The sequence below is a fragment of the Drosophila ficusphila genome, unplaced genomic scaffold (genome assembly GCF_018152265.1).
Source record: "Drosophila ficusphila isolate 14025-0441.05 unplaced genomic scaffold, ASM1815226v1 contig_197, whole genome shotgun sequence".
NCBI classification, from domain to species: Eukaryota; Metazoa; Arthropoda; class Insecta; order Diptera; family Drosophilidae; genus Drosophila; species Drosophila ficusphila.
This window is the reverse complement of record NW_025064091.1, coordinates 5,958,966-5,986,275: the sequence shown is the minus strand read 5'-3', so window position 1 is coordinate 5,986,275 and position 27,310 is coordinate 5,958,966. Positions and strand designations below refer to the sequence as shown.

Genomic DNA, 27,310 nt, shown 5'->3' with positions numbered 1-27,310 from the left:
ATTATTTATTCATTCCGTTATTATAATCTTACGTTTGCGTGTTTTGCAAAAAAAAATGTTCCTTTCTTAAACGTCTACGTATAATTTTTGCAATATTGATTTAGGAGGGGGAAATACAGTGCAATATATATGTTCAATGTACATAAATCTCGTATATATTCGTATATATTATGTATGTGAGCCCCCGCCTTCTACTATTTATATATATATTTATTTGATTCTTAGGGCCATGCTAATTGATTTAAATTCGATATGTGAGCCACTTATATTAGGGTTGACCATTAAAAAAAACACAAAAAATTACTTATTGCGAGCTTTGCAACTTGAATTTGTTATTAGAGCTTGTCTTATTGTCGGATATTAGAAATGTGCATAAACTTATTTCAATAAAATTATATTTGAATTATTCTTATTGCATTACTTTGTTGTACAGTATATAGTTTATGTAGCTAGAAATCTGTTTTGATATTTCAAAACTTTAATAAGGAAAAGAAAAAATTATTTGAGAAAATTGAAGGTACATTTTTTGATTAACTTTATGACCTGCCCAATAATTGGTTAAAACCTAATAAACCTTTCAAAATGTATTGAATTATATGAGATCGTTTTTTTTAATATATCTAACTAATTCAAGTCGCAATCCCCGCCAGCTGCGATATGGCGACTATTCACAACACCACAAGCTCGCTGCTGCCTTATTCTTTTACTCCTATATATATATATAATTTTAGAGCCAGCTAAGTGTTCCGGTAATCCCGCTACTCATGAGCGGTACTGGTACCGTCACCACCGCCACCGCCACCGCCACCGCCCCCCTGTCCTTGGGCCGCCAGGCAAGTGCCGAGCAAGGCGGCCGCCAGCCGCTAGTAAGGACGCCACACATCCGCTGACGGTTTGGGAGTTCGCGTCCTGATGGGTCCACCCGCACCACTGCCACTGCCACTGCCACCACCACCGCCACCACTCGAACCACTGGCTGATCGCGAGGTGGTGCTGACATCATCCAAATCGATCGTTTCCACGGGCGACGGGGATCTCCGAGTGGAACTGACCGGCGGCGAGGCATTCGGATTGGCATTTTCCGCATCCGGCGGATTGTGGGTGATCAGAGTGACGCACCGCTTGATCAAGTTCACGCCATCGTGATCGGGATTACTGCTCAAGGGAGGCACTCCCGTTTCCTGGCTTGGATTTATATTGGCCGCCGCTGCAGCAGCTGCGTTCCTCAGCCACGGGAGATCACTGTAGCTGCCATAGAGTTGCGTGTACAACCACTGACTGGATTGCGGCAGCAGCGGACTCTGCAGGAAGAGCTGGGCGGCCAGAGCGGGATTGAAGCTGTGGCCACCGGGGGCAAAGTGATTGCCACCAGCTCCCGCAAAGCCGCCAAATAAGTCTGTGGGATTTTTGCCGCTGCGTTGGATTAGAGCGGTGAAGGCGCCACCCGTTCCGGGTGAACTTTCACCCAGCGAACCCTGAACGGCGGCGGTGTTCAGATTTAGGCCACCCAATTCCGCCTCCTCCGCCTCCGCCTCCGCTTCCGCCTCCTCCTCATCGTGGGTCAATGGAGAGCCGAGGCTCTTTCTCGGCGATCCCGTCACCGAAATACTATCACTTTCGAAGCCCGCATCAATGTGGCTGTTACTATTGTTGTTGTTGTTGTTGTTGTTGTTATTGTCGTGCTGCAAACTGGTCACCGGCGGCGGCGATGACGTCATCGGCGGCTGGACAAAGGCGCTCAGCTGAGTGCCGCTCGTGGTGGTGGTGGTTGGCGATCCCTCCGGACTGGTGGTGCTGTGTGCCGCACCCACGGTGGCCATCTGCTGTTGCTGCTGATGCTGCTGGTTGTCCCCTGAAAAGTTAGCAAGTTATCATCAATATTGGATATTCTATATATAATCTACTATATTGACTAACCGCTCAATCCACGCAAGCCACTCGCCGTGGGAAAGGCAGCATGGTGGCCGAAGAAGGGGGCGGCGGGAAAGGCGGCAGGACGTCCGCCCAAGGTCATGTGGGCCCGCCAATCGGGAGCATGCAGGTGACTGTGCATCCCCACCAGGTGGTGGGCAAATCCTGGAATTGTACAAGGAAGCGAAGGTTTATTTCACGAACTTTGAAAATTTTACAAATTTTCTTTTGCGTAAAACTTGCATAAAATGGCCAAAAATTATTTTATCTCAACTGGAAATATATTTTGTTTCATGTTTCTAGTCCTTTAATAATAAAGCATACCAGCTTTTTCAAATCTCAGAAAATAAAAATTTTCCAAAATTTTGTAGGGGTCCCTCTTGAATTTTTCGCAACATCGATTTCTCAATTTTTTTGCATTTTTCTTTTACAAAAACTTGCATAAAATGGGTAAAAATCGGTTTATCTCAAAGGGGAAGGTATTTCTGTCATGTTTTAAGGCTTAGAAAAAAGTTGCATACCAGTTTTTTCAAATTTCAGAAAATACATTTTTCGAAATTTTTGTGGGGTCCCCCTTGATTTTTTGTAAAATCGATTTTTCATTTTTTCGCAATTTTTTTCAGAAAAACTTGCAAAAAATGGCCAAAAATAATTTTGTCTCGACGGGAAAGGTATTTTCTTTCGTGTTTCTAGACCTATGACAAAGTTGCATACAAACTTTTTAAAAATCGGAATATCATTATCTTCTAAAATTTTCTTGGGATCCTGGCAAAATCATAAGGCCTTAAAAACATTTCATTCCGGCCAAATCCGTCGTGGGCGGCAAGTGCAACGCCAAGACCAATAACCGAAATCTCGGCGCCCAAAAAAAGAACACAGGAGCAGGGAAAAGAAAAAAGAAACTCAGACCGAGGGCAGACTGAGGGAGCCAACAGCCTCGTCTCGACCACATATAGCCCACTGTGCAAGACCAAAAATGCTGCCGCACATTTCGGTTGCTGCAAAACAACATTGGCAAGGGACTCCCCCCCCCGAAAGAATGTTCCCCCTAACCCTCTAACCCCCTTTTGCAGTGGCGGCCATTGCTGCTTATGTATAGGAAGCCACCTGCCCCAAGACAAACTCCTAAATAAATTCATTAAAATTATCCCCAGCCAGTGGCGTCTCGCACTCGCACTCGTACTCGCAATCATTCCATCTCTGTCGGCCGGCTCCTTGGCCATGTCCATGTGGCCGCCATCAAGTGGCAGCCCACAGTTGCGGGCATCCTGCAGGATCCCTTCTTGCTCTCCGGAAAACTCGAAGGAACGGAGAGCACAAGAGGCGGAATAAGAGGCTAAAGGCAATGCCGACGGTGGCTGAGTTAAATACAGTCCAAAAGAACCAAGGAGTTGCACTCAGCATAAATATTACGTATACGTAGTGTGTGACAAAACTTTTACTTTAAAAGGTTTATTAAAAATAATATTTTTCAGTAATATGTAATCAAAAAAGAACAAAAATATCTTTGATTTTTTGTTTATCTCCAATTCTTTTCTTCTCAATAACCTTTTTTTTTTACAGTGCTACAAGGAGCCGAAGCTTAAGAAAACGCCAAGACTTAGCTGAGTGAAAGAGAGAGAGGAACAGCGAGAGAAGAGAGATGAGGAGAAAGGCGAAGCGGAGAATTCTCCGGCGGCAGACCGACCACAATACACTCACATGCTCGACACTCTCCCTCTCTCTTTCGCGCGGCCAGCTAGCCGTCTCTTTCGCCAGCGGACTTGGCTGCCTTGGCTGCCTTGGTTGGTTTGTCTCCGTCTCGTTTTAACACACTTGAGGCCAAATACTTGGCCAAGTTTTGCCAAAGTTTGCAAACCAAAATTTCACCGAAAATGTGACACCAACGAACCAACCAAACGAACCACTGCACCACCACCGCCCCACATTCCCGCCCACTTGCCACTTCCCATCCGATTTGGCCCCCAACCATCCATCCGCCCACCGCCTTGAATAGCGTCTTGCGTCCTGCGTCTTGAGGCAGCTGCATTACTTGATTGGCAAGGCTGCATGGCATTTCCATTTTCCTATATCCATATAGCCATATATGTAGGTATGTATGACTGTCATTGATATCGGTACAATGCGGGGGAAAACTGGGTCAAACTACCGACAAGTGGAAGTTGTCATCATCTCGACATTTCGCCATGTCTGGCGTCTTTTTTGATTGAAACTTTTGCTGCTCAGTCAAAACAAAGGCGAGCAAAAACAATCGGTGGGTGTGCACTCATATATATATTATCTATATATATGCCACTATATAGCAACGGATGTCACTGAGATGGCAACTTTCGTTTTGAGGACCCTTTGTCTGCCAAAAAGCCTTTCAAACTTTCGCGCTGAAAAGGGCTTACAAGACGTTTTCATTATAAAATGTCTTTGGGTGCAGTAGATGCTTCCTTAATAAAGCACATGTTCTCGTAAAAACTTTGTGCAAATGCAAATGAATAACTAAATCAGAAATTTATCTACATGTCTTTGTAAATAGGAATGTTGCTTAGTAAGAATTAGTCAAACGACTTGCTGATCATTGGCTATAAATATTTACAAAAAACCTGAAATTGATTGAAAAAAAAAACGTTTTAGGTTCATAAGGCATTTATGAATCACAAAGCTTCAGTTTATTTTCTTTAACCTTTTCCCAGTTTTCTCACTTTTTTATAACATTAATATAATTTACGTTGTGGTGCTTTTGCAGCTGGGACAGCATTTTATAGTTGTGTCACGCAAAATGGCAGTAGTTACAGTCCGCAGAACTACGAGGATCGCCCCCTTTTTCCCCACCCCCACTGGGTTTCCCCCTCGTTTTCTCCCCACCCCCAAATTGTGGGCTGTACCCCTTGATTTTTCCTAAATCCTCCATTTTTCAGACATTCCCACTATGTCCTTGCACACATATAGAAATCGTTACCGCCCACGATTTCGAGTGCTACTTAAAGTTGGCGTCAACGCTGACTGCGGCCGAGGCAGCGACGGCGACGCCAACTGCGACTGCGGCAGAGGCAGAGGCAATGGCAGACCGTTGAGCAAATTGTGTTTTCCATATAATATAACATCACGTCGATTTTGGGTAACCCAAAACTATGTACATATGTATGCCACAGTCTGTGTCCAAAGCGCACAAACACACACACATATACTCGTATATATATATATATATGGGGGGGGAACGAGAGAGGTAGAAACGAGAGTGAGTGAGAGGTAGATAGTGGGACCCCATAACTGCAACCTAAATATGCGGTCCTGTAAGGAAACCCTATGTGCGATAAAGGGTTAGCCGCTTTTGGTGTCAGTTTTGGGTTTGCCATTCCTCGGCTTTTCCACCGCTTTCCCAGCATTTCTCTTTCCTTCGTTTTTTTTTTTTTTTGTTGTTACTTGCAACTTGTTACTTGTTTTTTGTGCTTTTTGTTTTTGCCGCTTTGCTTTGCTTTTCCCCCGACGTAACGGTATTCGTCAATGGCTGGTCTGTGTGAGTGTATTCCCATTTGGGACACTCTCGGAGTCGCCTCCCACTCGCCCCGCTCTCTTCCCCCCTCCGCTGCTCCCCTCTCTTCGAGGACTCTCCCAGGACCCTCCCCCTGTACATGAGTGGGTCTATCTGTGTGTGGGTGTGCGCTTGGTTGTGTGTGTGTGTGTGTGTAAGAGCATAACGCGGTGCCATTGGTGCGCCGCAAAAAGCTTTCATGAGTCCGGCGTCCTACGCTTCGGCTTTCTTTTCCCTTCCCTCCGCTCCGCTTTTCTTTTCTTCTAGACTTTCTTCCCTTCCCCTTCCCTTCCTTTCTTTACTTTCTTTTTTTTTTTTGTTGCCATTTTTGGGCACCACAATGTGGGGAGATTCTGGTTGGTTGGCATGGGCCGAAGGAAAGGGGCGGGGTGGCCGAATGGCACACGGGGCGTATGCTTGTTGCCGCCGCATAAACCTGGTACGAAAAGACGCTCGATTGGCGGTCAAGAAACCGACTAATTCGGGAAGCATTTGGGAGTACCAGTTATTATTTAAGCATATTATAGATTTTAATACTGTATGATATTTACCAGACTTATTTTTTTTAAACTTGTAACAATATATAAAAGTGCTATTTTATTCAGAAAGGTAATTCAAAAACATGTCCCAAAACCAATCTATCATTGCACAATCCATTTGATTACTAATTTTCCATTAAAAAAAAAAAAAACTTTCAATTTTAATAATATCTCAAAAATAACAAAAGAATTAATTTTTATTAGAATAAACAATTTTTTGATATTTAATTCTAAGAGACATTAAAATAATAAAAATTTTATTAATAAGTTAAGTAATTCCAAACTGTTTAAGCAATGTGATATAATTGACTTTTATGACTTAAAAATTTTAATTTTGTGCCTGTTTGTTTTTTATTAATCCTAATTACGTATCTTTTCATCAATTCAAATGTTTTGGGCATTTTCCGCTATGACTTTTCAGCTCGCATCGACTTGCCGTCGGCAAATGCGCTGAAATTTCTATGCCACCGACGGCATCTGTGATTCCGCCGGCAAGTCATGAAAATCCGCCCACTCCCGCGACTGCCGCCCAGCCACCCACAATGAAAATGAAAGGCGACAGCGCGCCCGAAGAGCGGCAAAGAAAATGCTGCTTCTGTTGCAAGCGAACAACAAAAATGGAAACGCAAAAACAGCGGAGGAAAAAACTCAGCGGCGCGCAACAATTTCTCACCACAAGACGTTGCCTTGGAAAAGCGGGAATGGGAGGAAAAGAAAACCCAGCCGGTTTCCTAACTCACCACAAAATAAGGGGGTGGCGGGTGGTTTATTTTTGGGGGGTGATGCGGGGGCTGGTGGTGCTACTGTTCTGAGCGCCATCCCCGCCTCCCAAATGATTTTCCCGCTTTGAGCCTGGCCGACGAATCAGGGGAAATCGCCTAAGTACATGGCCCCCATTTTCACTCGAGCCCGTTCGAGTTTCACTCGAATTTCCGAGAGCAGATAACTCGACGTCTGCGCAGCAGCATCGTGCATCCAAATACAAATGCGAAGGGAAACGCGACGGCGACAGCAGTCGGAAAACAAAGAAAGTAAGGAAATTCTGTTGCTGTTTTGCGTTCAGCGCGGACATCGCGGCTGCTCTGTTTTTGCCGCTGGCTTTCGCTACTTTCTGGTGCTTATTTTTTGAAAGTTCTTATCAAAAGATCATAACATGATTTTGTTTTAAAATGGGAATCATATTTGTATAATAATAATTGTATGATTATATTTTTAGCTGCTTGTAGTTGTGATTATTCTTATTATTGTGATATGGGCTAAAAACTAAACCGAAAAGAAGCCAAACCATTTAAGAATAGTAACTCCGAATTATACATTCGTAAATTTGTATTATATTATATTTCTTTTTACGCTTTACGATTTAAGGATATAAATTAAATTATTACATTTTTAGAACATTTCCATTGAGCATTTTCTATAATATATGAAATGAATCTACAAAATATTTAAAAATTTGATAACAGCTCAGTTCAAGATAAATAGAACAACGTTTTATTAACTGCCAAGTATTTAACGGTGTTTCATATTTGGCTTAAAGGATTTAAGCTTTAAGGCTTACAGAAATCTAAGCCTAACAATTTGTTTCAAAAATAACAATTTAAAATTAAATGCAAAAATGAACGAAACTTAATAATTTTACAATTTATAAACACCCTTTGTATCCCCCAACCTCATTTTTGCTTGGCCACCTGGTAACGATAGCAGACAAATAAAAAATCGAGCAATTTTCTTGGCCTCGGCCGATGAACGAAAAAAAAGAACGGGAGCAAGTTAATAAAGACCTCCCAGCCAGGCAGCTGTTGCCAATCACTTATCGGCGGCATTCGCCACAGGTGAAAGGTCGCTGCACCCCCCGCCCCCCTCACACACCCCGCCGCCCCCTTGTTCGCAGCCAAAGTGTCTGTCATATCAGTATTTACATGTATTTGTTGTAGATTTGCAAATTGTTTTGGCAAATTTGTTGCTATTTTGTAAGCTGCTGACAGGGATCCCTGGTAACGGAATCTGCCACCCGATTTCCATTAAACGGCCTGCCATTCCGCCCACACACACGCACAATACGCACAAATTCACCGTTACACAAGTGTTGTCAACACATGCGTTCAATAAGTGAGACATGGGTACATTGGAGTGGGCTCAAGTGTGGGTGGTGCTGCTGCCTTGGCATGCCAACCTCACACACACAAGGCCACGCAGTCACCGCCACACATACACACAGAAAGAAAATTTGTTCACTATTTTTTTTTTGCATTGGAGTAAAAGAATTATGTCAGATAAATCCGATTTTAAAACCATTTTAATCCGAGTTTATAAAATACAATCAAGCAAAAATGAGTTTAGTTCATTAGTTGTTCATAGTTTGCTTGTGGCACATTAAATTATATTTTTTGCATAATAATTGTAGAATATGATAAGCGGTACTAACATTTTCTTTAGGTGCACACACACACACCAATACAGCTCAAGGCCAAGGCGCAAACAGGCCGCAAGTTATTGCCCAAAAAAAAATTGGTAGCATACTTCTCAGGGAGCCGAAGGAAAAAATGTTTCTCCCCCCGACATTTTGGCAAACATATTTTCGCAAATGTTATAAATAATTTTAAACGCACACCTTGTTGAACCCCCCGTCGAAGTTTTACCATTTGCAGCTTCCCTTTTTTTGGCACAGGCCACGACCCTTGGCGTATTAGTGTCGCATTGACACGTAAATTGACATGAAATTGAATCAATGCTGTAATATGTCCTTCGGGGGAGCAAAATGGAGGGAGGAAGAGAGGGTGGGGCGACTCCTTTGGACTCCCACAAGGACAATGACTTTAAAATATCTCCCTCGGTGTGCGTGTGTGTATGTGTTTAGCTCTTGTCTGCCAAATTGAGCTGTAGGCCTCGCCTTAACCCCCAACTGCCGGTGACTGTGCAAATTTTGTGCGTCTGTCTGCATGTTTGATTATATGTACTAAATCATCTCATTCTTTCCCTTTTTTGGCATTTTTATTTATTTTTTGGCGAGGGTGATGCCGAGTTTATTAACTTGTTTAAAGGCATTGGCGTTTAACCCTTTAGGGGCTCGACTAAAGCCACCCCCTTTTATGCTGGCAAAGGAATGGGAGTGTTACAAGGGCCAGAACATGAAAGAATATGTTACAAGCGGAGGCTTTTCGAGCTGAATAAGTGAAGGGTTAAGAAGTCAACAGAACAGGAACACTAACTTTAATAAAGTGGAGTTTTAATGCTTATACTATCTAGATAATATTGGAATAAATATTTAAACTGTTTAGATAACTACGAAAACTAATGTTTTAAACTACATATTTCTTGAAGTGCGGGGCATCCCAAGTTAAACAATTAAAGAGAGCTCATTGATTTGATCTCCTCCCCGATTGGCATTCACTTTCTGGACTTCAACCTCAACACAAAAAGCGTGTGTACTTAAATGCGTTTGTGTATTTGCATTTCAGGGTGGAGTCAGCATACTTTGATCTTTGCCTTCGCCTTTGACGGCGACTCTGGGTTTAAAAAAGGGGTTTTAAATAAATAATCTTAAATAGGGTAAAAATCATATGGTTGAATGTCGGGCATTGTCTTGCGATGCTCCGTGGAAATTAATTCGAGCAGAAAATTCATTTACAACATTAGCGCGTCGCCGCCTCCTCTTTTTTTTTTTTTGTTCTTCCTTTCGGGGTTTTTATGACATAAATTACATCAAGCGCAAAATTTTAATATAATTTTCACTAAAAACGCAGCGCGAAACTTTTTTTAGTTACACGCCTTGCGTATCAAAGGAGAAAGGGAAGGGGGGAGGGAAGGGTTAAAGGGAGGGGAGCAAGGCGTGTGTGAAACAGGATATCCGCTGCGGAAGCTACAAATTTTCCACTTTTCCACACACACACACACACTGGCAGAGAGGGAGGTGGCACCTTCCAAAGGATGCGAGGCAATGCAGGAAAGTGGGAAATTTTCGGAAAGACACGGAGAAATAAAGTAGTACAATATATCTGTTCTAACTTGCATCACAAATTTATGGACTTCTAAATATTTTGTATTGACTTTATGTATTTGCCTTTAAAATCAAATAATTTCCATTGATTTAGCTACCTAAGAAAATCATAAAAATTCAAATGAAAAGGAATATCCATTAACCTTTTTCTCAGTGTACCGGGGACCCTGCAGAAACTTGTCACTAATGTGCTTCTGCTTACAACGCCATTTTATATTTATTTCGTTACAACGTCTCCGGGCGGAAAGGACTCTCCACTATATATTTTATACCATACTACTCAACTACTCTCGCACATATTTGCCGAGTCCTTTTAATCATTTGGCAAACTTTCCCTGACACGCAGCCCGAGATCCCGTTAAAGGAGTCAACTACGTTTTCCGTATGCCAAAAAACTACTCACCAACACATACACACACACACGAACACTCACATGCACACACACACGCATTTGCCGACATAAAGTCCTTTTAGTTTTTAATGTAATTTTGAGACTTTTTCAGCTGCTGTGTCACTTTGCAAATGAAGGGAAGTGCGGGGAGTACAGCGAACCCCTGGAATTCCCCCCCAAAAATTACCCGGCGACACAAGTTATTTCTTTAAGTGATTCGCCAGGACATGGGTAACAGTTCAACATAAATTATACGACAAAAACTTGCGAGCTTGATCTTAAAATGATTAAGAATTACCAATTATTAATAAGTAAATAATGTATACAATCGATAAATGAAATATAGTATAAATACAGCAAATTTATTTTAATAATTACTCTAGACTTCAAGTCAACAAAATCCCCTTAAGATTTTTAAGCCCCAGAATCGTTTGATTGGCATCTCAAAGAAAGTCAAGACATTTTTGCCCATTAAGGACGAAACCGTTTCATAAATGATACAGTGCACAAAACAAGTGGATCGTAAGCCTTTTGGCCGGAGCGAATCAAATTGAATGGAATCGAAGTGAACCACCCGAAGGCATCATAAATTTCATAGCGAATTGTTAAATTTTAATAAAATCAAAGCGTATCAAAAGCGATTTGTTCACCAGGCGACGACTGTTTCTTGTTTCTCGTTTTTTTATTTTTTTTTTTTTTTATTTCCGGGGCACGGAATACCCAACCCCTAAAGCAATCGTCCTTGCCATCGTTATCCTTGTTCGCAGCCTGGTTATATCGCGTGTTTATTGTTGCAACAGTCGCGCGAGGCTCTTTAAAATTATTTAAGGCTTAAGGGTTGGGTTTTTGGCTTTGGATTTTCGGGCCAAACGGATTGTGTGCAACCCCCGCGATGCGCATTTCCAAGTCGCTTTTCGTCGTGACTCGTTAAAGGATTAAAATCATTTTAATGGATTTTTCAAGCTGTTGTTTTGTTGTATAATTGTCGCCTCTATTGTGTCTCGCTCTGTTTCCATAAATAGGGCACACATTCAGTTCAGTTCAGTTGCGAACAGGGTGGCGTTGACAGGAACCCATCGTCCCTCGTCCTTCGTCCTTCGTCCTTAGCCCGCTCCATTTGTCATCATCTTTATGCTAATGGCTTGAGGTGTTAATGAAACGGCAAAGTCGGGTTCTTGGGGCAAAGTTTTCCAACGAAACTTAAGAGGCAGTTTTAAACATGAGAACATGTGGAAAACGAACTGATACTTAAAGGTTAATTTTGCAATAATTGAGCATTCTACTTTTACATTTAATGTAATTTATTATAAAATATAAAAAATTACATTCATTTGTTTAAGATTTAAGATCATTGAAAGTAGTTATAAAATAGAAAACCAAGAAAACCAAAACATTGAAATGCTGTTAATCTAATGCGCCTTCCTTGGCCCCTAATAATCATACATCTCTCACTTAAGTTGTACTTTTTTTAAACATAACCCTTAACCCCTTAAAACGCCATAAAAGCGCAAGTCAGCTCATTAAAAACTAAGCCCAACTCAATTTGCGATGAGCCCAAAAAAAAGGAGCTCGCGGCCATCGTGGGAAATGAGAAGCTCGAAACGGGTTCTTATCATAATGACGGGGTATATTGGCCGACCTATCGGGTTATAGGCAAAGATCTCTAATTAACCCATTAGCCAATCCCCGCCTGATTTTCCAGCTTTTGCTGGTCCAAAGCCGCGGGCATCGGGATTTCGGCTTCGGTTCGTTTAACCCCCGGATAAAGGGTATATTTATTTACAGCTAATTTCGCTTGTAGCCCGCGGCCAAAATAGACAGGCAATAAGCTCACCTGGCCTTAACCCTCCCACTCCCACTCCCACTCCCCCTTCGCCCTCTAAAGTGCCCCGCGCATTAACCCCCAACTGCCCGACTGACATTGATACGTGTGGCTCGGCGTCTAACGAGCGACAAGCCCTTGAGGCCATTTCCCAAAAGCCGCTTAGTTCCCTGTTTAGCTCCGCTCAACTCAGCGACACTGGAGGAAAAATAGGTGAAACTGAAAGCCTAAAAGGTCATAAGTTCATAGTCCTGAGACCATTGTGTTTTAATGACATTTAAAAAAGAATTTTTGTAAACTTAAATTATGTGTTGAAAAGGGAATTAAAACTTATAAATCTTCTCGATAGGGAATTCGAGAGAATTTGATCACGAAAAAATGAATTTTTATAATGTTAACGTTCATAAATACAATTTAGTTAATATATATACTAGTTTATCAATTTATGCTTAAATAAAATAAGATCCACCAGTTCCATTAGCAAATTATAAAATATACAAGATATGGAAACTCTTCTGATTTAATTAAATTACTTCTAAACCATTTTCCCCAGTGTTTTGGTGATGTTATCGCTTAAGCCTTCCGAATCCGATTCCTCGGAATGCTCCACCTGTTCCGCTTACCTGGCAACTTGAAGGGCAATCCGGCCATAAGTGGATCCGGTCCAAAGCGCTGTGGCCCAAAGGCGAACGGATGGAATCCTTGGTGTCGCACCTTGGATCTCGGCTCCCTCGGTCCATCCACGGTCACTTTGATGGCCTTCGTGTAGGTGGCTATTTGGATGGGGTTCGTCGAGATGACAATCGTCAGGGTGAAGCTCTTGCCTAAAAATGCAATTTATAACAGATATTTATTATATACCATAATAGAGAAACTAATACAAAAACCTTAAACTACAAACCCTCTTTTGTAATGCAGCAAACAAAGCTTTATGAACTCCAATATTTTTATTAGAAATATTCAAGATTAATTTTAGCGTTCTGCACGTAGAAATCGCAATGGTTTTATAGCATCTAACACCCCAACAACCTTTGTGAGGCACCCACTCTCTTTCTGGAACTCCCACGGCAGCTGCAAATTATGCTGTGAATTTATAGATTTTCTATGACCCTACGGGTTGCCATGGCCAAAACAGAATGGCTTTCGGTGTGAAGAGCAGCAGGAGGAACTGCACATGGAAATTAAAGTGCGGATTTGCGAATGCGAATGCGAATGGAACAGAAACGGGAAACGGTAAGGTTTTTCGCGAAAATTAACCCCCGACGGAGTTGTGAAAGCTTCATAAAAACACAAATACACACACACTAACACACACACACCAAAAAGCAGACATGCAGATTTTGCAGAGCGCATAAATGAATGAATGAATGGATGGGCGGAGGATGCTAGGAATCGGGAGTTATAGAGGTTATATCGGGGAGATAGGGGATAGGAATCGGTGGACTTCGGCACGCAACTATATGTACTTCCTTTGCAGCCAATGCAATATTAAGTAGCGTGTGGCGTCTTTGACATGCCAACTATTGTGGTCCAGGTGCCATATCCCATATCCCATATTCCAGTTCCCCTGCATTTAACCCCCCAACTCTGTTGTTAACCCTCCGCAGCCCGACAAAAAAGCCACCCCCTAAACATTGTGCTGCATATTTGAAATATCCATAAAGTAAAACTCCCAGACGCGCGCGAATACGAAATTCATTTGCCAAACATTTCGAATGCCAAAATGTTTGAGTTAATCAACAAAAGGTGAAACACGCAGAGGGGAGTGCTCAAGTTTTAAGGGTGCTGTGCAAGGTAATCTTCTTGATTTAAATTAAAAAACAGTTTATTGAACAATCCGGACAATACATTAAAAAATATCTACAAAAATAATACCTATTTAAAAACATACGCTCTTCGTGTTACACGTTCTTTTAAAAAGTTAAAAAAATACCCCTCTCCTTTAAGACTTTATGATCTGTTAATGAAAACTATATGTTAACATAGTATGGTATGTAAATTTTCCTTGGTCGTATGCCCTCATAATCCATTTAATTCCGAACCCCAACCAACCGCCTTATAATTCCGAGTCATTTGCAGCTTTCTGGTCTACAACCAAATAAGAAGACATAAAAAACAAACAAACTTCTTAGATTAATATTAAATTAAACGAAGCATGCAAAAAACGCAAGAAGGCGGTAATCATTAAGACAAAGGGCAGCAAACAAACTGGCGACGACTGAACTGAACTGAATTTCCCTCGCTTGTAACGGCTGCAATGGAAAAGTGGAGAAAATGGTGGGGGAAAACCCCAGAAACCCACGCAAGAAAACAAATGAACATAAACACAGGCGAAACGAACCAAGAAACCCAACAAAATGAAATGAAACTTTTTTAATTATGCGCCCTCAGCAACAGCAGAACTGAGCAAAGCAGAGCAACAAGCTGGAAAAGCGGGTGGGAAATGGAAAATCCGGTGGGCGGGGGAGGGGGTTTTTCAAGTCAACAAGAAGGAGTAACCAGAGAAGGCTCGCAAAGTGGCTAAAGACAAAAGACTTTGGCGTTGTCTATTTTTGTTTTCTATTTTTTTTTTTTTTTTTGTCTTCTCATTTTGTAGATCTACTCGCTTTTGTGTTTTGCCAAATGAGCAAAAATTGCAAATAAATCTGTAGCTGTTAGCCATTTTCCAACCGCCTTCACCATCCGCCCCCCGCCTCCCGTTTTGCCACCATTTTTCAGGGGGCGTGGCATCCACAATAACGGCGACAAAGAACTTTTGCCTGCTAATAAGATGAAAAACCATTAAAAGTCGACCCAAGTCGCGTCCATTGCAAGTGGGAAATTTTCTGGAGGGAGGTGCGGAAAAAGGAGGAGGAGGCGTGGAAAAGGCGGCGGTGGGTGGTCTAAAAAGTGGGTGGCGCTGGGTGGCTCACTGTCTGTGTGTGTGTGTGTGTGTATGTGTGTTTGTGTGTGCCGGGTTAAAATGTTGTCATTTTCGCAACAAAGCAGAAATTATCACCACTTTGCAAAAGGCGACGACAACGACGACGACGGAAAAGGAGTTGGAAAATGCGGAAAAAGGGCTGGGAAATGCGGGGGCGTGGCAGGGGGCCAGCTTGGTGGCAACGTGGACAAAGTCTGCACCCTTTTAACGGGACCCAACTGTGACATATGTGAGGGCTTGGGGTCACAGTGGATCGCCAAAATAGAAAACAAAAACTATTTAGTTTTTAATAGAGTTTCAAAACTAATAACTTTTTTTGGTTCTCTAGGATTGCTAAAAATCTTTAAGAAAATAAAATTGCTATACAAATTACTCACACAAAGTATTAAAATAAATTAAAATTTGATTTTTGAAGTAAACTAGATTTTCCAACTTCATTTTGCAGAGGTATAACTTTTTCTATGAAATACGAATTGCATCGCAGTCTTAAATCCTTACTGCTTTTCTAAAATATATAACAAATCACCAAAAATCTAAGGTTAACACTCCACTGTGCCACTTTTGTGGACGCGAGTGTATGTGCGGGGGGCGCTAAGTGATTTTAAAACAAAGTTTTTGAAACGTTTAACCTTACACAACAAAAATGTTTCATTTGCCGGCGGAGCAGAAGCCAAAGCCTTTGCCTGCATTTCAACTTTCGATGCTGATAATGAAGGCAGGACCACTCCCTCTTTCCCCAAAAAGTGGGTGGGCTGGTGGGGAGTGGGTGGTTGGATGGTTGGGCAGGGCAGCAAGGACACAAGGACAAGGGTTCGTATGCTTAGGCAATTTAATGGCTGCTACTGCTGCCTGCTGCCTGCTGCCTTTTGCTTTTGCTTTTGCCTTGTGCGTCGTGTTAATGTCGTTAGTAGCATGGCGCCATAATTATAATTTGACATAAGACAAGAAGTCTGAGGTTGACAACAAAATGACATTTTAAATACAGCAGGATGCGAAACAACCCCTCAGGACGTTCCACAATTCGAAGGACACGCCCGTGCTCGTATTTAGACACTTAACAGATCATAATTTCAACACTTTGCCTAATGCCAACGAATTTGCTTAATGGCCGGGCTTTCTCTGGGATCAAATATCGGGGCAGAGTTCCCTTTCTCTATGTGCATACATAAGTTCGAAACTTTTGCTAAGCCTCAGAAAAATATATCTTGGCATTCCATTTCGTTACAGGAAACTCCCGTCCAGTTGAAAGTCTCCATTTCTTTGCACTCTATTTGCATAAACTCCACTTTAACTCCCCGAAGGCTCTAGGATAACTCCCTGCCAGCCATTAATATTCATATGTTTATTTTATAGCAAAAAGACACAGTCTGTGGGAGGGGCGTTCCCCTTTTCTTTTCTTAACCTTTCCAAGTTGAGACTGTTTCCAGACATTTTTGTTGGTTGCTGATATTGCCACTGTCACTTTAAGATGCTTTCTTTTAAAACTGAAGTTGCTTTTGGCTGGAATATCTAATTGAACTGCACCAGAAAAATAAATGAAACTGTAAAAGTTGTCATTAAACTGCATTTTAAATATAGTTTTTATCCCTTTTCAATTGCTTCTCTTGCCTTTGTGTCTTCATTATATTTATTACGGCGTTATTTCGGCTTTTCCCCCAGGCGCTTTTCCTTTTAAAAATAATGAGAGTGGGACGCGTTTCGGTTTCACTTGCTCCCCGTTTAATAATCATAAATTGTAACCCTTTTTGGCTCGGCTTCTTGACTGCTGCCCCGTGTTGACATCCGTTTTTTGTTGCTTTGTTTTTCGCCAAAGGCGATGTTGGATTGCTGGATGAGTGGATTTCTGGATTTATGTTACATGGCCGGCGGGCGAAGCGCCGATGGAAAAACTTTCTCACATGCCGAAGGAGGAAATTAAATTTCCAGCCAAGTCAGAAATTATATTGGCAATAAATGAAGACACAGCCGGAGACGAGGAAAATGAGACTGAGCCCCAGACGCTGCCTGCAATTACGGCTTTCCATTCGGCGGGGTTGGTTGACGAAAACGCCGGGGTCTTGAGATATATACGCAGTGCTGCCAAACAGGAAGCCGGAATCGACGTTTATTAAAACGGAAACTCGAGACAACTGTGCGGCGGCACCGTCAACATCAGCACAAAAATCGGGGAAAATCCAAGAAAACGAAAACCGAAAGAAAAACTAAAGCGAAAATTTAAGGGGCAGAAGCGGAAAGAAAATAAACGCGACAAAGACGACGATGGCGACAAGGACATAATTCTGTCCTTGGGCTAGCTGATAAGCCACCCCCACCAGCCTTGAACCACCCAATCCGCCCAACCACCCACCGATGAACCACCGCCCACACAAAGGACGGCGCTAAATTGCAATTTTCAAGATTTAAGCGTGAACAATAAATGTCACATAATCTGTAAGTAGCCAAATAAAGGGACACTCTCCGCTAAGCTATTTAATTTAATTTATCGCATTTTAAACATCCAGCAAAACAATAAAGCCAGTGGCCAAGCGAACAGTAAAAATGGTAAAAAAAAAAAAATATGTATATAAAGCGAATTTATTGATTGCGGTCGCTTGGCGAGGGAAATTCGAGGGGCATGACTTATAGACTTATATATATTTTTGGGAAGCAATTTGTAGGCGTGCTTTGTGATAAGGCCAGAAAAAATAAATTCAAGCCAATGAAAGATTGGTTAAGATAAAAAAAAGATGTCCACTTTGGTTTGTTTAGAGGTTTTGTGGACAACAAAATTATGGGAGTACTAAAATAAAATGATTTAACTTTCAATGAATTTAAAGCTTATTGTGTTATTATTATATATATTTTATTCATTGAATATCCAAATCTTTTTTTCCCCATTGTCTGTATTAAACAATTAGGCACATTATCCGGGAAATTAAATATTTTCCCCGGCAACTAAACCGAGCTTCACAATTAAGAGCCCAGGAAAGTGTCAACAAATCTTGAGGGCCAGTTGGGGCTTTTTGGCAACTCCTTCTGCTGTTTCTCAGGACATGATGCGGGCAGGAAAATCCTGTGACACATTTCATTATACAAATATCAATTAAGCACACGGCAAACACGAATGGCGAGCGTGTGTGCGTGTGTTTGGGTGTGTGTAAGTGTATAAGTGTGTGTGTGCGTGCGGCAACACCAACCGGAAGTTAGCAACCCCATGGTAAATCGAAGGGGGGAAAAAGAAGGGGGGTGAACGGGGGGTAAAAAACCTGTCATAAGGGCTGGCGGCTGCTTAATGAAAATTAAAAATTCAACATCAAACGCAAAGAAAATGTAAGGCAACAACAACCCCAGCGACCGAAGAAGTGTTAATGTGCCATCTGATTTATTTATGTAAAATGCAGAAGCTCATGTGTGTAAGTGTGTGTGTGTTTTGGTGTGTGTATGTGGACTGCTTGAATTGTGTGAGAATTCGTGACTTCAATTAAATTCCATTCGATACTCAAGGAATTTCCAACCGATGATGCGCAAGTAATTTCCGAAATTGGATACTGTGTGCCACCAGCAAACAGGCAAATACGAATGCAAACAAACACAAGTCTGTCTCTTCATCTGTGTTTGTGCGTATATCTCTCTGTGTGTGTGTGTGTGTCTGTGCGGGCATCTGCTAGTATGTGTGCGTCTGTGTGCATTTGTATTAAATCAAATTTTAATTGCGCATACTTGTCCCTCGGCAAATATTTGCAACGCTCGCTCGCCACCGCCTTTGACTGGAACTCCGTCTCATCCGCCAGCGAAACTGGCCAAAATGCTTTAGCGACAAGGAATTTAAGGCCAACACACACGCAAACACAGCCGCACACTCGCATACACCCACGCACTGATCAAACAAACATTATGAGCCAACAGGCAAATAAACAAACAAGCGGCAAAGAAAATTCAACTTGTTTACTCGCCCACCAAAAAAGTACGCAGAAGTTAAGCCTTCAAAAGTCGGAGGGAGATCCAGCCAAAAAGGTAGAACAAGATTAAATTTTAAAATCCATAACCTAATACCACATATAAAAGTATACTTTAAAATATTGTTGGTTGATGCAAAAAGTGTCCAAGAAATGAGTTAAAATACTTATTTTAATATCCTTAATTTTGAATAGCCTCACACAAATGGGATTTGGAATTAATTTGAAACTGCTTTAGGAACATGCTAACTGGAATTTAAGATGCCCTTAAATGGGCTTGGGATGTCAGGTTAATAGGGGTAGCCAAGGTTGAAATTCATTCGACTATAATTCCCCTAACGATGCCGAAAGAATCCAATGCCAAAGTCTATATAAGCAGCCGGCGAGCGAGGTCATTGGGTTGGTGGGAGGTATTGAGCTCGTGGACGGTTCTTTGAGGGGGAGTGAGTGTCTACTACTAATGCCTAAATAAGTAGAAACTGCCACGGAACCCCGCCCCCTTTCCCCCGCCCCCAAATAAAAGTATCTAAGCGGCAGCTCCTAGGAAATCTGTCAAATGTCAACGGCAGCAGCGAGTTGGCAACGTTGACGTTGGCTCATTAAAAAACGAACTTGTCCCAGTCGAAGTTGTTTGTATTGTTGCCTTTTGGGACTGGAGCTGACACCTGGCCAAAAGTTCCTGTGTGTTGGTTTGTGCACAGCAAAAAAATATGTCTATCCATAAAATGTAAATTCTTAAGTAAATATGAAATCCTTTTTTTATTGCTTCAAAGCAATTATCTTAATATAAGCGAAAAACAAGAATTAAAACTCGCCTTAGTTTCTTAAACAATAATTTTTAAATTAAGAATTTTTGTATTTGGCATAACCTACACATTATTTAAGGATTTGTTAATATTCCGCAGATAATTGAAAACTGAATAGAACTATGTAACAAATGCATATGATTTTTTTCCAGTGCCTATTTAGAGGAGGCCTTGGTTCAAAATGGCGGCCCTACTGCGACCATTTTGGCTGTTGGCCTGGGTGTTTATCACATTGCTGCTATTAATTAAGCTTAACGAGGTTACCGCTCGCAACCACACCCCCTCGCTAAAAAAGGGGGCGGGTTGGCAGGTTAAGAAGATTGCAGGGTGGAAGGGGGAAGGGGGAAAGGTGGCTTCTTCTTAGTGCGGCAAACTTCATAATGAAATTTCACCTTCATCTCATTAAAAGTCTTGAGCATTTTTCGAGCACATTGCTGTAAATTGATGCGTGTCAGTTGGAAAAGGGTTTTGCGCCCTCAGTCGCGAAGGCGGTGCCACGCCCCTAATCCCACAAAGCGCCCAGTCTGCTTGCCAGCTTTTCGAGTTTTCGAGTCTGCGAGTCTTCCATCTGCCGACTGGCAACGCTGGGGCGCATATTTAATTTTTAATGAAGTTTAATGGATGCCGGAAGCTTTAAAGAAACTGAGCAGCGGAAACCGGGAGCCTGGGAGCTCCTGAACTCAAAAGGGAACCGAAAGGCAACAACGGAAAGCTGGAAAATTCACTTCAACCTGGGAAGGTTGCACTTCTTCCCTTGAATCCTTACTTATTCTGCTGCTCAAGTTTATATTACCCAATTTACTTGCATTATGTTCGAAAAGAAATCTTTAAATCAATGGTTAATTTAAAAAAACTTCTTGTTTAATTTGAAACAGTTTTTCATTATAAGAAAGTATAAAATATTTTGTTACTCTAATTTAAATATGCAATTTTATTTGAAAGATTTGTATTTTTATCAGTACCCATTTTAGTGCTCCAGTGATAATTAGCTAATGCTTGAGTGAATGTTCGGCTGACAATCAACTAACAGCATTCCCGAAAATTCCGGCAGGACGTAGTGCCCATTCTATCGGCTCAAACTGGGCAATAAGCAGACAATAAGCACTTGCAGTTAATTAACATATTATCTGCAGCTTAGATATTGCGTTGCACTTTGGTAATGCACTTCAAAGTGCTTGCACATCCGTGTGCAGTTCTCATTTACATGCATATGGCAACAATAATTACATGTGCCAGGCCCCCCGTCCGACCTCTGACCTCTCAACTCTCGACTCCTAACCCCTGACCCTTAACCCTTGGCCCTCCTGAGCCCCCTTAGCCCCCGAATCCCCAGCTGGCCAGCCGGCAGAGAAATCTCTTTCGACGAAACGGCATCCAAGTGATTGTAATTCATTAGTCGACAACAACAACACCCGATGCATTTGCCATCTGTGGGAGCGGGTGCATCTGCATGTGGGTGTGGATTATGCAGTTTCCGCTTGGCTGCAACTGCAACAGCAACTGCAGTTCCCATTTTCCCATTTCCCCACCTCCCCACTTCCCATTTCCCTCGCTTTCCGTTTTCACGGCTGCAATTGCGATTGCAGCTGCTGATGCCGCCATTTTATCTAATTGCGTTGCCCCCTCCATCGGCATTACGCATACGCCGCGTGGTCCATATCATTAAAATTACGAGTGCTTCACGCAGCCAAAAAAAAAAAAAATTTGTTTTCAGCTAAGAACAAACGAGGGGTGCTAAAGGATTATCTAAATAAAACTTAGGAACTAAAATAAATACTGAATATATTTGTATTCCCAGATGTTTTAAGTTAAGTTTAAGAAATAATAGAAATATTATTTAATTTACCAAATACTTTTTTGGTGTGGCAACTAACCGTTGAAAGACTTTTTAAAAAGTTCTAAAGCTTTAATTATATTCTTAATACTAACTCTTCAAAGTTTATTATAGCTTATATAGCCAACTTCCAACCAAGTTTCCGCTTTTAAAATCTCTGTGAATTTCCATAACACCCTCTTGTTTTCGAGCGAATCCCTTGCAATTGCGATAATGAAAGGCTCTTTGGCAGGACTATCAATAGAGCTGTCCTCGAGCGAGCCACCCCCTTGTGTTTAACCCCCCCACTCTGAGTCCGCTTAACCCACGTTGGCCCTCATAAATTTGTTGCATACCGAAGGGCGCTGGAGCGTCTGCAGCCTTGACAACTGCAAGTGGCATTAGTTGTAGCAAATCCAACGGACAACAATTACAATTGCAGACTTTGCATTACTTTTCCCTAGTACAAGGGATTTGCATTTGTTTGCTAATTGAAATTAAGCAAATAATACGAAGCGAGACTTCCACCCACGTAATCCGTTTGTAGCGCATTAAAACGAGAAGGGTTCGCAGAAAACACAAAAAAAAAAACAAAAAAAAAAAAACGAGGAAAAAAACCAAAAGGGTTTCGTTTCGGGTTAAATAATTTAAATCCATTTGTAAAACATTTGATGCTGCCCTTTGGCAATTGTCACGCCCTTTTTCTTCCCTTTATTTTTTGCCCTACGTTTTTCCAGCCGATAATTAGTATGGAAAAGGTCCTTGAAATAATCAAATGTTTAAAAAAGATTTGCCAAAGTAAATCCCAAGGAATTATTTGCCACTTGAAACGTTTAAAAATGTCAAACAGGAGGATGGCCGAAATGAATGAATGAATGGATGGATGGATGGTTGGATGGATGCCTGCAAGACGTTGCTGATGAGGGTGCCCAAAAGACCTTAACCCACCACCGCCCCCAGTTGTCAGATTTTTTTTTTCTCGCTTTTTGTCGAGGGGTCAGACAAACTTAATGAGCAAATTGTCAAATGCCGCGGCAAAGCGCGCACTTAGACATGCGCGGAAAAATCCCCAAGAAAAATAACTTGGGCAAAAGTAAAAGTTGCCGGGGCTTTGAATAAACAGTTACGCTGATTTAATTTGCCAACAGAAAAAAATCAAAAAAAAAAAAAAAAAAAAAAACCGAAAATAGGAAGAAGAATGAAGGCGAAGGAGAATTCTATCACAGTATGTTGTCTGTCACCCTCGATTTGATTTTTAAATTGCGTTCGTGATAAATTGACGAAATGAACAGCAATAACGGCGGCGAGAAAAAATCTCAAGCAAAATTGACAACTGTCAAGACTGTCTGCCGTCTGGGCCTCCTTCGCGTTCGACGCCCCTGGACGTCCCCCCAATAGACATATAAAAATTAACTACAGACTACTTATCTTATTTGTTGATGCCAAGCCCCAAGGACCAAGGACCAAAGACCAAAAACCAAGGGCCAGGGACCAAGAACCCAGCGCCCGGAAGCTGGCTACAAAAGTTTGTCAGCGGCTTTTGATGTGTCCTTTATATGGATACGTTAATGTATGTATGTGTGTGTGCGTGTATTGTGTGTATATTTGGGCACAATATGCGTGAAACAGGAAGAAAGCAATCAACGCGAATGATACGCCAAATGGTAATGACCAAAAGCGGAAAAAAGATAAACGATCCAACAATCTTTCTTTTTCAATCTGTTTTTGATACTTTTTCATAAACAGCTTAAAGCAAAATAATATAAAGAAGTCTAAAAAATATATGACTGATCTTATAAGAGGGGTTTCTAATTTAAAAGTTTTAAGCGGACTTAACTCATTGATATTTTTCTAGATTTAAGTAAGTAATAAGGTTTCAAACTCACCCCTTCCACTCCTGCCAACAAATCGCAGATCGTTGAACTTGGCCACCTGATTCTTCATCACCGCCGTACAATTCCTCAGCTCCCCGCAGAAGTTCTCATCGTTTCCAGCCCTTATGGTGACTATAGTGCCATCCATGACCTCGCCCAAAGCCAACACCTTGAAGGCGATCGGTAGGGTTTTATTTGAGCGCCAGTGGGTGGGCAAGGTGGTGCAGACCTGTTGGTAAATTATTCATTAGTTTTAGAAAATAATAATATAAGATAAGAAATCCTTAATAAGACAATAATAAAGGCTTGAAATATTAATAATATTGAATTGAAGGTTTATTTTATGCTGATTTTTTTACTTGATTGAAAATAAGATTATTACTTTTGCTAAAATTTAATCAAGCAGCTTGCTTTACAATACAAGTACCGTTTAGTACACCTTATTATTATTATTATCTTTGAAAGTATATAGATTTTTTGTACTCACCACATGTGGTGACCCCGTCTTGACCAGCTCGCCAGGATGTTCGGCGAGGAGGACATCGACGGTGCGCTCGATGAGGTTCTCCGGGGTCAAGTAGGGACTCGTGTCCACGGGCTTTGTTTTAACATTATTATTATTTGTGTTGTTGTTGTTCGTTGTCGTATTGTTGTTGTTGTTATTCGTTGTGGTGTTATTGTTGTTGTTGTTTGTGCTGGAATTGTTGTTATTGTTGGCAGAGGACTCAGCATTTCGCCGCTTCGTTGTGGTCGTTGTTGCTGTCTGTTGTTGTTGCTGCAGCAACTGATGTTGCTGCTGGTGCTGGTGCTGATGCTGCTGCTGCTGGTTTTGCTGCTGCTGCTGCTGCTGGTGTTGCTGCTGCTGCTGCTGCTGCTGTTGCTGCTGTATTTGATTTGAGGTGGTCGAACTGACCTCAGCAGAAATGTGCATTATTGCAGCTGCTAGCTGGGCACAAGGTATTTCAGGGCCTCTCTTTGGTTGCCAGTATTCAGTGGATTCAGTTGCCGGCGGGTTTCGTGGGTTTCTGGTTTGATTTCAATGCCTGCCTCAAAGAGTCGACGCTTTCAATCCGATCATTGTCAGCTCATTTGGTCAATCTGGAAAATTAATGTGGACTGCGAGTGAATTTCGGATTGCCAACGATTTTTCGCGCAAGCGAGAAATGTTCTTTTCACTCAATTCTCTCAAAGAATTCTCTCGAATTTCTCAAGCAGTAATTGTTTTGTTTTTAACAGAAAGAAAAAAAACGCTAGGCTTCTACAATTTGCTTTTCAATTTAATAGAAATTTAACTTGATTAGGATTTTATCAGTACAACAGTTGGATTTTCATTGATGAATAACTCTGATTAAAATTGCTCACATAATAACTAATATTCCATTTATTTTTATTCCTCTAATTTTGAATTAAGAAAACGTTTTTTGGAACACCATCACTGTTAATTTTTTCCCAGATTTCACCGCTTTTGTTGATTTCTTCTTTGTTTTCCCGTTTGCTGCCCGCATAAGTATGCTGCACTTTTTGTTTATTGCCTGCAGCGACAACAGCTCAATTATTATTGCACTTTGACCCCGGGGGGTTCGAGGACACAAAGGACTCGGATTGAGATCCTGAATCCGAATCAGAAACAGAAACTGTTGCTGTATAGTATTGCTATCTGGAAACCAAACTGAAGCCAAGCGAATCCAATCGAACCGAATCGAATCGAATCGAATGGAATTGAATCGCAGCGAACCGCACACCTTTGCGCACAATTTGCATTTAAGCCGTCGCCGGCGAGTGCAGCTCAATTAAATATTAAAAAATCATAACCGATAATGAGGAATTTCGTGCCGTAGGCTGGGCCCAAACTAAGATGCACAATGCATCTGTGTGCGGCGGCAAAAATGCATTGCATTGCATGTCCATCAAATGGCGGAATAAAGCGCTGAAAAACGGGGGAAAAAATTATCGAAAGCGCCAGATGTTGCCGGCTTGTGTTTGGCCACCAAAAAATCAACAATGCCCAGCCGGTCACTTTTGTTTAAATAAAAAAAAAGACAAAAAGAGTTGCCGGACACAGCCGCGTTTTGTTTTCACTTTGCCGTTTATTTTGTTCGCCAACTATTTTCAGGATGGATGTTTTTTCAAGCTTTAAGGTTATGTTAATGATTGCGATTATTGCACGTTTAGTTTAAAGTTAAAATTATAATAAAACATTATAGATAAAAAAAACTAACAAGTGAATTGATTGTCATTTATATCAAGTAAAAGTTTTTAAAAAATTGTACAAAATACAACACTTAGTAAAAACGTTGCAAATCATTTCAACTTAAATTCTAAACAACACAACAACAATTCCAAAAGAATATATACTTATTAAAATTTATAATTGTACTCTAAAAGATTAAATTAACATTTTGCAATAAAAGCAACAAAAAAAGAAAACGAAAGGGTATTTAAACCCTCGAATCATTAGAACCTTTGTAATTTCCTTCATGTTTTGTTATGTAGTTGCAAGTGTTGCACAAATACAAGCAGCCCCAAAGATATAAATATATATGAATATAAGCGCTGCGTATACGCGTTTTTTTACAACTTCCGCTCTGAAATAAATACGTGTGTGTACGTGTGAATTAATATATATATATGTATATGCACATATTTATATGCATTTTTTTGCCCGCTGCCGAATGCAGATGTCCGGCCAAATGAGCTGGCCAAGCGACTATGTGGCGACATATGTGGCCACAGATGAGGGGAAAGGTGCGGGAGTGGGTCCGCCGAAGTCGGTCTATATAATTGGTTAACAAACAAGTCGGTTGTGAGGCTAGCCACACAATTAGACCAACAAATGTAAATGAACCCGTGGGAAAAATAAGGATTTATGCGCCGCTGTGGGACTTAGAAAATCAAAACAATTGACTTTAAAATTGTGATTAATGCCTCTACTTTCAATGTGAAACTTTGATTGCAATTGAAACTGAAATCTTAAAAATACACAACAGTTAATTGATAACTTTAAAAAATTAACAATTTTTGTGGTATTTCATAAGTTATAAACCAGAACAACAATTAATTGATTTATGATTGCAAATCATTTTTTAGTATCGTTTCAATTTTAATCATGTGCTCAAATGATTGATCACTTTTGATGTGTGGTTGATGAACGATCATACCGATAACATACCTGCAAAATAATTCTCTTTGTGAGTTAAATTTTTAATATGTATTATTGTTTCTCCCAGCACCTACATTAAGTTGAATTTCTTTTGTATTTTAGTTGCCTTCTTTTGTTAGATCACACTGCGAGCACTTCAAAAAAATGATCTAATTTCGGCCAGACCTTTTCGATTTTGGGCTTTCTAATTGTGGTATTTTTATTTAGCCACACACGGGCACACACACACGCTAACGCACACAGACGCACTGGCACAGACACTGGCACACATATACGGGGGCTGAGACTGGCGATCGGATCAAACGACACGGAGATATTAAACTATTTTTTTGCGGTAACCATGAACGCGACCACTACGAGCGGTTGGCAACGCCGACCACCGACGCCGGCAGCGACGTCGACCGCGACAGCGATGCCGACTGAGGACCCCACGAGTTTGGAATAGAACGAGCGTAGCATTCAGCAGCATCCAAAAGTAACGAAGTCTCACGCAGCGCAGCGCTCACGAAGTCGCCGCCGGAGGATGCAAAAGACGACGGACGGCGAAGGAGCGCCGGCGACGCCTCATCATAATCACAGGCGAAAAGAAGCAGGACCAACCTCCCACCAAAACACC

The 27,310-nt window shown here is 41.4% G+C and overlaps 1 protein-coding gene across 1 annotated transcript; it reads right to left on the bottom strand.

The window, feature by feature from the left end:
* Positions 1 to 26,992, bottom strand: LOC108094410. The gene is made up of 6 exons (XM_017194977.2): positions 26,704 to 26,992; positions 24,022 to 24,632; positions 23,547 to 23,763; positions 12,807 to 13,007; positions 1,918 to 2,076; positions 1 to 1,852 (listed from the first exon to the last, which is right to left on the bottom strand). The coding sequence occupies exons 2-6, from the start codon at positions 24,463 to 24,465 to the stop codon at positions 864 to 866; spliced, it is 2,010 nt and encodes a 669-aa protein (XP_017050466.1). The 5' UTR covers positions 24,466 to 24,632; positions 26,704 to 26,992; the 3' UTR covers positions 1 to 863.
* Between the last annotated feature and the right edge of the window lie 318 nt (positions 26,993 to 27,310).

Bases quoted from the DNA above. Each gene is read 5' to 3' on its own strand.
- LOC108094410 (XM_017194977.2), bottom strand. From the start codon at position 24,465: ATGCACATTTCTGCTGAGGTCAGTTCGACCACCTCAAATCAAATACAG. The intron at 23,764-24,021 runs GTGAGTACAAAA...ATTTACCAACAG, and splicing joins AGACGGGGTCACCACATGTG to GTCTGCACCACCTTGCCCAC. The intron at 1,853-1,917 runs GTTAGTCAATAT...CTAACTTTTCAG, and splicing joins TGGCTTGCGTGGATTGAGCG to GGGACAACCAGCAGCATCAG.